A 12,110-nucleotide genomic window follows, 5' to 3' on the forward strand; every position below is an offset into this window, starting at 1 on the left:
AATAATTACAGTAAGCTGCTGAATATAACGTTCATTCTTGTGGAAACCCACAATGTGGTTACATATTTTAAGAAACAGTTGTTTTCCTTCATAAAATTAAATATAGATGAACTAATAAAAGTCCTACATGACTTGATCTCTCTCTCTCTGGCTGCTTGATGACTGCATTCAGTGTGGGTCAGATGAAGGTCTATTAAATGGGTTCAGGCAGCTTGATTTGTGCACCTCTGCAATTGCTGGCAAAACTCTTATTGGCAGGGGACATGTTAGGTATGTCCCAGAAGGAGTGAGCAAAGACAGCCCCTGGTGGAAGCAAAAACTCTGCTAAAAACCATCTCTTTCTGGTTATAGACGAGCTAGGAGTCCAGAAAAAGTGCATCTCATCTCCTGTGATTTGGAAGTGCTGTGCTGCCAGAGCCCGGCCTGTGATCCTCAAGTCACTCCTTCTGCCATGTCCCTGCTAGTGATGGCTTTCTGAATTTGGCTTTTGCTCAGATACTCATTTCGGTAACATTTTTCTCAGACTCTGGGCAAATGATAAAGTAAGCTAATTAATACTGGGAATGTAAATGGCACTTTGGACCCAATCCTGTTGCTTTGGATGCCATTGAGAGCTTTGCCATCAAATTCAAGGGGAGAAAGATGGTATTGTTTGATTAGAAAAAAAAAATCAGTTTTGGTTTGTCACAAAACTTTAAAATTGTATTTCAGTCCAATGTACATTTAAGCTGCTTCTCCAGAACAGTAATAAAACAAAAATTGGAGTCACCTCACAAACAAATAATAAACCTTTTAGTTTTATTCTGGGGTGCATAGGGTGATATTCTACCGGTTAATCAAGCCTTACAACATAGGCTAATCTGCTGCTGCTAATCTCACGTCCTTGCCTGAGAAAAAGCTGCAGGATGGATGAGTGCTCTGGTATTAACATGTCCTGACACCGGGCACGATTCTGTTTCTCTGAAGTTAATGAGAAGTTTTCTGTTCGTTTCTGAGAGAGCCAGACTGGGGCCTGCATGTCTGCCTCCGACATTAAAATAAAACTGAAACAACTTCTGTTAAAAGGAAACACAAAATAGATACCCTTCTTCCCAGCTTAAAAAAAAAAAAAAAGAAAAAGAAAAAGACATGCCCTGAGGATCTGGAATTGTCTCTGTGAGCCACCAAACAATAGTTTATTTCTTAGTGTCATGGCAAACTCTGTAGAGTTGTGGATAAAAGAGTCTTTAATGAAAAAGCACTGAGAGTTCCCAGAGCCTTTGGGGAGTGCTGCTCAGACACCTGATTAGGATTCCAAGTGAATGTGAATTCATTTAACAATCCCTTTCAATGTTGTCTTTTGTGCAGACCGGTTTGGACTCGGACAGCCAGGCAGGATGCCTGCTTCTGTGAATGCCATGCGAGTCCTGAGCACAAGCACAGATCTGGAGGCTGCTGTGGCTGATGCACTGGTAAGAGGAAAAATACAAAATGCTTCCGACACCGGAAAGTGGCTTAAAGTTACCTGTACGTACGTTCTCCTCTTTCTAAGTAGCTTTGTTCTGAATGTGCCAGTGTATGATGCTGTAGAGTTAGTTACCTTGTGTTGTGTTGTGTTTGGGTACATTGGCAGCAGCATTCGTTTCCTCGTTCCACCTCAGTTCTCCGCAGTTAACAAACAGACTGAGGAGGCTCAATGCTGGAGCTGCGGGATGGGTTGAGTCAGCTGTTCGGCTTTAACTTTGCCGTCGGAAGACATATGCAGCAACATAGGAGTGCTCAGCGCCTGTGGTGAAGGAATTTGCATTAATTCCAATAACTGCATGAGGATTTTGTCTGGAAAACGCAGTTTTCTCTTCTAGTGTCGATTCTGGATTCGGTTTCAAGAAGAGTTGAGAGCTCTGCCACTTCCTGCTCTGTTACTTGCACCTGGCTCATAGCTTGGCTTGTCTGTGACTGGTACCATCTCATGCAGTTAAACTGAAGTGTGTTTGTGTAGTGTGCTACCAGTGGTTTCTAAACATTTGGTGATTACCATTTTTTAACTTTTATTGTCCTGTATAATCTTATTGTAGTATAAAATCTCTTGGGCAGAACCCAGAAAATGTCTTCTGCTCTTCCGAAGATGGGTGTTATCACAAGCCTTTGCGTTTGTCTCAGGGGAAAGAGAGTGTGTAGAGGCAGGCGCAATTATTCTGCAGCATTGTCTGGGTACCAGTGTACCTTGGGTCTTCCTCAGCTCTAGACCTGAGCTGAGGGTAGGATTTCCTGATGTATCCAAGGCAGATATCTCAGATGTTCCCTCAAGAAAAAAACATTACCCCATAGTTTGTGAAAGATGCTCTTTTTTCTCCATTTCCTAGTTTACTTTCTCTAGTGACGGCTAACATCATTTTCCTTTTTGTATTTGATTGTCAACCAGCTCACGTCACTTACTTATCTAGAGTATTATTAAATAAAGTACTCAGAGAAGTGCCTTTAAAAATAAATAAATCTCTTTCCATAAAAATAAAGAAGTGCTTCTGAATCATGCAGAGTTAGGACAGCATATCATAGATGGTACTGTTAGATTCAGGGGGCTAAATTGTTAGCCGGGCATTTTCGTTACCAAATTCAGCAGCTTGTGAGCCAGTATCTGCTCTCAGCACCTCAAATTTGCCACTGTAGTTTTTCACAGCATAATTAAAGGTGATGGTTTGCCTGTGTAAATGAAATGAGACCTTATCCCAGAATGTGAACTGTTGGTGAATACTGGTTTCTTGTGGGAGAAGAGGGTCACGGTGGTGTTCCAATTCACTGCTGGTCACCAAGATCTCTCGGTGTGACTTAATCTGCAGCTATACTTACAGAGTTTTCTTTTAAATATTGTACTCTTTTAAACTGGGTAATGTTATACTGGAATGTTAAAATCTTATTTAAAGAGTTAAACGCTTAAAAGGGAAAGCCTTGAGTCTAGCTGGAGAGTAAGTAGTTCTGCTACCTTGGCTGATCAGTCTGAATTGGTATGATCTTAGGGGATGCAATACGATCTTATTTACCCCTTCTTTCCCACCACCCCAATTTGTTCTTCCTTAGTTGTCTTCTCTCAACAGGCAATTTACAGACAGTGTTTGGGCTCCTTCTGAGAGAGTAGCGTGATGCCAGCTTTTACCCAGCAGCCTTGTTCTCAGACAAGTATTCTTTTTCCTCCAGTAGGAAGTGAAAAGAACTTCTCCAGAGATGGCCTTTGCCAAATACTCAAGTTTAAACAAAACACACAGCGGGTCATTCTATGACCTCTGCTCCATGCATTACAGTTCTCATTGGATCCACTGCTTCTGTTCAAGAGCTGGACTTGGCCTAAAAGCACACTGTCTGTACTGTGAATCAGTGCTTGGATCTGTCAGAAAAGCTCAAAGGGTGATGGAAACTTTGGCGTTAAGGCCTTTAAGTCAGTGGTGCCAGCCAGGTCGTCTTTAAAGGAGCTAAGCTTCAAAAAAAAGTGCAGTGTAAGAACTGTGGGTTGAAAGAGAATCTGGTTAAGTGAAGTTGATTAAATGTGCTGTATTGTAGATAGTGGTTCCTTGACATCAGAATTTCTTTAAGATTCTAAAATCTAAAGCTAGCGATAACGTGTAGGGAAATAAATCACTCCCAAAAACTGGTATCTTCCAGAAGCAATGTTTCTGAAAAGCAGGCAGAGAGGTGCTGCGTTTAGATCTGCCATGTGAAACTTATTAACAGATAATTTCACTTCCAAGCTCTCTAACAGAAATTGTAGGATACATGTGTTAGTGCAGCAGATAGACAATAATGCCAGGCGTTATTATACCCACTTTTATTTTGCGTAAACTGTGTTTTTTTTTGATTTGCTAAGACACATTTGCTATACATTTTTGTTGCAAAAACAAAAACCCTACATAAGCTTCTGACATAATTCTCTATGCTTTTTCCCACCCTTCAATATTTTCCTGCCTCTACAGCTGTTAGGAGACTCCAGGAGCAAGGTACTAGTGCTTTCTTGACTTTTTATTTCTACTTTCAAACTTTCCCCAGCCTGTTGCTAACACCCATGATACTGCACTTGATACTACGCTTCATTCCTGCAGTCCTAGTGGAAGCAAAACTCTGCTGGCTTCACAAGTCTGAGAACTGCAGGACTGGACACTGGAAGGAATTCTGTAGCAAACACTGTAGAATATAGGCAATCTTCTCTGATACATTGTTGTATCAATCTTGTTCTGTTTAGGTTCATTTAAGAGTTTATTTTGTAGTATACAATTTGTTTTGCTATCAAAATTATTGTAACATCTATTCTGTAAGTACTGAGGTTGTTCAAGATGTTACCTAAGGGAATTAGGTCCACTTATGCCATGCTATGGAAATGAGTGGGATTTGATTATTCAACTCCCTTAGGAACCTCTGGTTAAAATAAATAAATAAATAAATGAAAATCTTGCCCAAACTAACAGAGAAATTGTGATGGCCTGTATCCCAGTGCATTTCTAGAGTCACTTCATTATCAATATCAAAGTGACTGTGCATGCCAGCACAGATTCCTTCAGCTTTTTCTTCCTTATCTTTTTTCTTGAAATAGAGGTTATATCATCACCATCTGTAACAATGAAACTGACCTATATTTACAATAAAACAACATGTGTTTTCATTACTTGTAGCTAATTCCACTGGGCATAAGTATCTAGTTCTTGTGCTGGGGAAGGCAGTCCTTGCTCCCCCATTCATTTTAATGTTCTCACTGAAATCACTGGGATCTGTCTTGCTCTACTGAGAGAGGTAAGCAGGCAGTGCTCGGTGACATCTATCTATATACATGTATGTAACTATAACAATAGCATTAATCTTCCTTTGTTAGTGGTTATAGATAGAACGCTTTTCTTTGGGAATTGATGTAATTATATATAATTTACTTACACTGAGTTTCCCCTCTTCCAGAAAAAGCCCGTGAGAAGAAGATATGAACCCTATGGGATGTACTCAGATGATGACGCTAACAGTGATGCATCAAGTGCTTGCTCCGAGCGCTCCTATGGTTCCAGGAATGGGGGCATTCCACACTACCTGCGGCAGACTGAAGATGTGGCTGAGGTCCTGAACCACTGTGCCAGCTCCAACTGGTCTGAAAGGAAGGAGGGGCTCATAGGTCTTCAGAACTTACTGAAAAGCCAGCGGACGCTGAGGTGACCTTCGTAGCTTTGTATTGTCTGTCATTCAAGGGAGATGGCTATAGCCAGAAGTCAGTATATGTACTTGCCTCATGTAGACAGATAGTACCTTTAACAGCTGTGAAAGCTGTCTCCACAGTGTGGGAGTTAATTACTTTCAGAAAACATTTAGCTGTCATCACTACTGTTGGTGTGAAATTTGTAGTAGTAATGTAGATGGGACTGAGGCATATGGTTTTCTATGCTCTGCCTTCTGCCTCCTGTTTGTTGCAGCACAGTGAGATTTCCCACAATGATGGTAATGTAAATTTACTCCAAGGGTGGTACTATTTTTACATTAGACCGTTTGAATCTTCAGTAATTTTTTTTTCCCAGCAGCTTAGTTGGTGAGGCAAACACTTCATTATTCTAAAAACCACTCAGGGTGTGTGTATTTCAAAGATGAGATCAAATGATGTTCTCAGTGTGTTGGGTGTTCTTTGGCTCTTTATGAGGTCTGAGTTAGGCATAATTATTTGTGACTCTTTGTGAGCACATCAGGTTTAATTATTTGTAACTCCTGAAAAATCTTATATCAGAAGCTTGAGTCTCCTGTAAATGGTGTAATTTACAATGTAGAGGGAAGTTTCTTAAGGCAATGAAGTAGGTGTACCGACTCTGAAACTGTAGTAGGAGAGAGACATTTTCACCTTGTAGAAAGCCAAATAAACCCTTCAAACACCTTTGGCATGTCACCCATTAAAACAGATCTTAGAATTACGCAGTAGTCACAGGGAAACTTAATACAGCCATGTCATGCTAGCTATAGACAGCAAATCACATTAACTAACTGGCTTTCATGCTACTGGCTTTTTACTCTTAAGTTTATGGTGAAAGAATTTGGAAACAAGTTGCTTCTTTTGGCTCCCTTGAAGATAGCATTCACAAATAGCTCTGACGTTTTAATTTTTGTTATGAATGTTATAAACTTAACATAATTTAATATAAGTTTTATATAAAACTTAAATTATGACCATGTTTATAAATGATTGCCAAATAGCTTACTGCCTACCTTCTTGGATTTGTGCAATTGTTTCATTTTTAAAAGGTCTTCACGCTAGCTGAAAATATTTGACAGCCCTTGTTAACAGACTGAATAAAAATGCACTGAGAGCTAGTCTGGAAAGGTTATTCTCCTGCCATCATAAATATATTCTAGCACTTCACATGATGTGATGCAGTCTGTAAGTGGGAAGTGCTTCAGGTTTTTAATATGGTAGTTAGAGTTCCTAGGTCAGAGATGCCTTTTGATGTGGTCTATTTATGAGTATTTTAAAAAATACTTCCTACATGAATGCTGTCTTTTTTCTTTAACTTTGTTTTAACAAGCTGTCTGAAAAAACTGTGGCACCTCGTATACTTGCATGAAAAAGTTGGGCGAGACTCTGACTGGGCCACAAAAGTGCAAGAGAATAACCGAGGTTTTGTATATGTTGGGTGATAATTCCAAGGCAGGAAATGCTGAGAAGATTGGGCGATGGACTGTTTATCCACATTAGTAATTCTTAGCAGAAATGCCAATAGAACTAAACTGTTGTTTTCATTTCTGCTGGTTGCAGTGTTTGAATTGTGCTGCTGTCACTAGTCCCTTAAGCTAGCAAGTTTTCTTGGCACTGATCCTGAATATTTATAAACCTTTCCCAGAAACTGCACCCTGCAGAGTTATTTTTTAAAAAAAAATTGATACTGTTTTTAGTTCTTTATATTTCCTTTCAGTTTGCTTTTGTTCTGCTTACACCTTGGTTCAGGGTTGTTTTGGTGTCTGTACTAATGATCAGATTGCTTCATCGTGTTCTCACGGCATCACAGAGAACATCACCAAGGTCATTAGTCCAAGTGGCAAGTCTGTCTGTCTTTAATTAAACCTGATATCTTCTGTTGTGGTATAACAAGTTTAACATAAAGCAGTGATGTGGCTAGGTTTTCTTTAGTACTCGGATCTGAAGGATCCTATGTAAGCAGTGAATTATATATTCAGAAAGATGAGCTTGCAAAGCACACACCTATCCTCATTGCTTCATCTAGCTTTGTGTGGCCTAGTTCTCTGAAGGTTCCCCAGTCAGGCCTTCCGAACAACACAAGGCCAGCAAATCCCTTAAGGAAATGTTCTTCCACTGCTTGTTTTTTAGTTTAGCGATTGCTTTGTCACTTCAGCAAGATTTTGGAAAACAGATGCTTACACATGCTGTCTTCATATAACAGTTGTCCCCAAAGAAATTTCATTAAAGTAATAAATAGTTCATTCAGAGAGCAGCAGTCTGCATGAAGAGAGCATGGCAGGGCAGTTGTTTAGAGACAGCGCAGTCTCATCCTGAATGAAGCTGACAGCTTGCTTCGGCATCGTTACACAGACTTTTTCTTTACATCAAGCTCTTGGGCAGACCATTGTCTTTGTGCCATTTTAAAATGTGATTACAAATCTATTTGAAAAAATATATTTCTATGCTATAAACTACTATAATAGTTTACAGTAACTACTTATTACTATAAACAAGCTAACATGAAACAGTTATAGACTACTCATATTCTGGCTATATATGTCTGAAAATATATAGGTGAAACGTAAATTAACATCTTTCTGGAAAGAAGGTGTATGTAATCACGATCTAAACAGCTCTTCTCTGAGCAATCAATGTGCATTTCAGTAATTGCTCTGGTTTCACAGTAGTTGTGAAAAATACCTAATCAAGTCCATAGTATGCAGGAAATATTACCTAATTGCTCTGTTTTCATTTGGACAGTGAACAAGCAAAATTTTGACATTCTTTGGCAGTTTGCATTGCAGCAAGAGTAGGACTTGTGTTTTTCGATACATTGCTAATAAGAGCTTTGGCACCAGTTTTGCGTTTGACTCAAGCTTGGTATGACTCAAGCTTGGTATCTTACTAATAGACCACTCTTTACTAATTGTATAAAAAGAGTATTACTGAGCACCTAATCTCTTACTAATAGGAAAGTAAGTTTAATTATCTTCTGATTTAGTAGGTTGCCTACTTGATAGATCGTCTTCAATTTCTATATGTTTGTCTACTCTCAGCCTCTGGAGTCTGTTCTGCTATATGTTAATACAATGCAATTCTAGACCAATTTCATTGAAGCTACTGAGAATTACCAAAATATATATGATTAGCATATACTTAAACAGCATGGAAGTTCTGGTTTCACTTGAAAAATTGAAATACCTGACAGAAAGGAAGCCTGAGGAACCTATTCCTAAGCTGCAAAAGCACAGTGTTTCTGTGAATTATCAACCTTGATATATGCAGAAAGGAAATGTCTTCCAAGTACTCTCTTTTCAAGTTGTCTTCTGCAATCCAGACTATAGAAGAAAATGGAAGCAACAGAAAATAAAGTGGCTTCATGATTTTAAAACATGTTTATTGGATTTCTTGTCATAACCCTGGTGATCACAGCAGCTGGAATGCCAGTTAAGGCTTCACCTAGAAACAGGGTTTTTAGAAGCGTGACTTAAGTAATGTTTAAACAAACAAAATTAGATATTTCAGCTGTTACTATTTATCAGCTCTTTTTTGGCAACTGGAGCTTTAGCATTAATATTATTGTCTTATTATGTATTTTAGCCGAGTCGAGTTAAAAAGGCTTTGTGAAATATTTACTCGCATGTTTGCTGACCCTCACAGCAAGGTAAGATCACAAAGGCTGGCTCATTCTCTTGAATTAGCATGTGTGTATGTTTTACGTTGTTCCAAGATGAATATTCTTTATTTCTACCCCTGCCATCTGCTGGGGAAAACTGGCATTTATAAATTTCAGTTTTTGTCTATTTTACTCTGTAGGCAAGTGTCTCAATCTGTCTCCTGTTGCTAAGAACATATTACTCCATGCTTTCCAAAAAACTTAATGCCTTTCGGGTGTCAGCTCCTTAAGTGAGAGGTTCAGTTTTATCTGTACTTCTCTAGGGATTTTCTTGGTGATATGCAATAGAGCGAGGTCTAAAGGGTAATAAACCATAGCTAAGCGTCTTGTCCTCTGGGGTTTGTATATACCTGCGAGCAGTATGGATTCTCATCAAGATGTTGTTTTGGATCTGTTTTATTTATTTTAAAACAACAACAATATACACACCTTGTCTTCTTTCTAACATTGTCCTTTGAAGTTGAAGGCTGTTCCCGGAATATACAGGCATTTCTTAGAAAGAAGCAGGTTAGAGAATGGAGAAGGTGGGCCCATAAGCTTGTTCAGACCCAGAGTTATTTGTTTGCAAAATATTTCCCATTTATAGATAAGTTGATGGTTTATTACGCACTTGACCAACATATGTTCTATGTGACAGTGGCGATCTCTCATCTTCACTGCCTTTTGAGAATTACTGCTGCAAATTCATTAGTTTTAAGTGTGAATATCAGCCACTAAATTGCTTCAATATAACTGAAGTCAGAGTTTGGTCCTTTGCTGTAAATTCAGGGTTCATTTCTGCCCACTGTCCTTTCTGAACTCTGTATTTGGGATGACATGTGGGACTGGAGTCTTGGAAGTCAGAATAAACTGGGAAGTGGGAAAGGACTTGGTAAAGATTGGAGAAGGGTATACCAATCTTGGTAAAGATTGGAGAAGTTGTCCTGACTTGTTGACTTTAAAAGCATTGCTTTTCATGAGAGGAAACTGGATCTGATCCAAGGTATATAATGTTTTAAATAACTCTGAGAAGGTATTTTGTATTAAGAAAATGTGAACTCTTAATGAATGCATCTTTTATGTTGACAAATTGCATCTGAACAGTTGTTTGATCACTGCGTGCTAACGAGTGGTTTGTTTTGTTGCATGGCCTGCTTTGCCGTGGAATTCACAACAGAGAGTAAGTGTATTCTACCCTCTTCCTTCATTTGTTTCATGTGGTATTTTAATACAGCACATTCTAGATGTGTATTGTCTCTTTTTTCAGAAAAATGTAGTCACTAAAATCATTCATTCATGAAACTGTCTATAACAATCATTCTGCAACTCATATTTTAAATCCCTCTCCTTTGATTATTTTCTATTTAAAGCACAGCCTTCCTTTTTGTGACAGTTGTTTTGTTTATAGGTCTTCAGCATGTTTCTGGAAACCCTGGTTGATTTCATCATCATTCATAAAGATGACTTGCAGGATTGGCTTTTTGTTCTCCTGACACAGTTGCTAAAGAAAATGGGAGCGGATTTGCTGGGGTCTGTGCAAGCAAAAGTTCAAAAAGCTCTGGATGTTACCAGGTAGAGTACTCAGGTGGCAAATACTGTGTAGCTTTTTACAGGGTTACAAAAGAGCATCTGATGAACGTTGTAGAAAGCCAGCAGTGCCATACATTTTGAGGTCTCAATGCTACGGAACACCAGTATAAATGAGAACAAAACTATGTCACAATATTTAAAGCATAGAATTAAAAAGGTCTTCGTTTTTGATAGATAACTGTAAAGCATAACGCTTAAAGTGTGTAACTGATCGCATTTGTTTTTTGGTGTGCATGTGTTTGGACATCAGTTTTCTTTTTGACTGATTGAAAATAATTGTTTGCAGTGTTTACAATATGAACAGTGCTTTAACACAAAGTACAGAGCATCTTACATGTGTTCAAACAATAATGTTAACATCAGAATAAGACCTTGAAAGCTACTTCTTTTTGCACACCAGTTAGTTCTGTAGTCCATGCCCTCTTCTAAGGATGTCTGGCACAGGACATAGTTACAATTAAGTTCAGCTTGTCCTGGAAAAGAGATGATAAATGAATAAGTAGTAGCAGGAGGAGATCGTACTAGTAGGAATAGTTAATTATCCAGGAGGAAACAAGATAGAGAAGAAAAAAGGAAGAAGAGAGAAATCAAAAACAGGCAGGAGCTCTGAGGGAAAGAGAAACCAGTCTGCTACTAGAGATAAGGGAAGAAAGCACAGCCTGAAATGGAGAGGGGATGGGCAGGTGTGCCAAAAACAGGATTAAGTGTACAGAAGTCAGTTAGAGTAACAGCATATAAAGGTATTGATTTAGCAGTGTTTTGTCAGTATTAAAAGAGTAATCAGGTGACCCTTTAACTTGAGTTTCTCTGAATGGTTGATGGTAAACTTAGGAAGAAAAGCATGATAGGTGCTGAACTCTGTTATGTAAGTTTTTATGTATTGAGTTAATTTAGCCCTGGAAGTGTGTGTAGCATTACATTTTTGCCTTTGTTTTCTTTGGACAGGGATTCTTTTCCATTTGATCAACAATTTAACATTTTGATGAGGTTTATTGTGGATCAGACCCAAACACCAAACCTCAAGGTCAGTATAAGGCCTTTTCGCTGAAGCATAAACGTGGTTATTTTAGTTTGCCATGGCAGGTATAATTAAAGTGGAAGAAACCTGTCTGTGCAGGACAGCAGGGACCAGGCTCAGTCTGGGCAGCTAGAGAGCTGAGACTCTAAGCACACCTTGTGTGTTAAACAAACAAACAAAACAAGTGTTTGTTGCACAAAACAAACCAAGTGTTTGTTGCACAGAACATACATAATGCATGTAGGGTTTGGGGAAGAAACAGAGCTTTCTGTTACTGAATCTTCTTAACGGCATACTGTTGTGCAGATTGTTTTTCAGGAGGCTGCCGTCCCAAGGCTATAGGTACACTGTAAACTCTGGCAATGATACGTAATTGTTTCAGAGACAGGAATCTACAGGATGCCAAATGACTAGTGCTCTTTCTCCCATGTCCCATAGTGTAAATCTTTTGAGGCTCCAGCCTCATGAGAGGCACCTGGAACAGTAACCATGGGCATGAGGCACCCCGCAGAACTTTAAAATATTCAACACGGGTGGAAACAGTGTGGTGATTTGCTTGCACAAATGGACATATTTCAAGCCAGTTCTGATATGCCATTCCAGACTCACTACACAAAACTTTTCCTGGGTAGAAAGTTGCTTTTGGTTTTGAAATGTGACATGGAGACATGGCACAGGGATAATTT

At 38.9% G+C, this 12,110-nt stretch overlaps 1 protein-coding gene across 35 annotated transcripts in view; it reads left to right on the forward strand.

Annotated features, from left to right (window-relative positions):
- CLASP1 (cytoplasmic linker associated protein 1) overlaps positions 1-12,110 on the forward strand; it is a 164,232-nt gene that overhangs the window by 106,848 nt on the left and 45,274 nt on the right. For 22 of the 35 annotated variants that reach the window (XM_040561482.1, XM_040561462.1, XM_040561464.1 and 19 more), the window contains 7 exons: positions 1,348-1,451; positions 3,942-3,965; positions 4,912-5,156; positions 8,762-8,825; positions 9,994-9,996; positions 10,225-10,388; positions 11,352-11,430. In XM_040561482.1, coding sequence (XP_040417416.1) covers positions 1,348-1,451; positions 3,942-3,965; positions 4,912-5,156; positions 8,762-8,825; positions 9,994-9,996; positions 10,225-10,388; positions 11,352-11,430 — 683 coding nt within the window. The remainder of the gene's footprint in view (positions 1-1,347; positions 1,452-3,941; positions 3,966-4,911; positions 5,157-8,761; positions 8,826-9,993; positions 9,997-10,224; positions 10,389-11,351; positions 11,431-12,110) is intronic. The other 13 variants (XM_040561483.1, XM_040561492.1, XM_040561465.1 and 10 more) reach the window with 1 other exon arrangement.

Source organism: Cygnus olor, chromosome 6 (assembly GCF_009769625.2).
Source record: "Cygnus olor isolate bCygOlo1 chromosome 6, bCygOlo1.pri.v2, whole genome shotgun sequence".
Classification (NCBI taxonomy): domain Eukaryota; kingdom Metazoa; phylum Chordata; class Aves; order Anseriformes; family Anatidae; genus Cygnus; species Cygnus olor.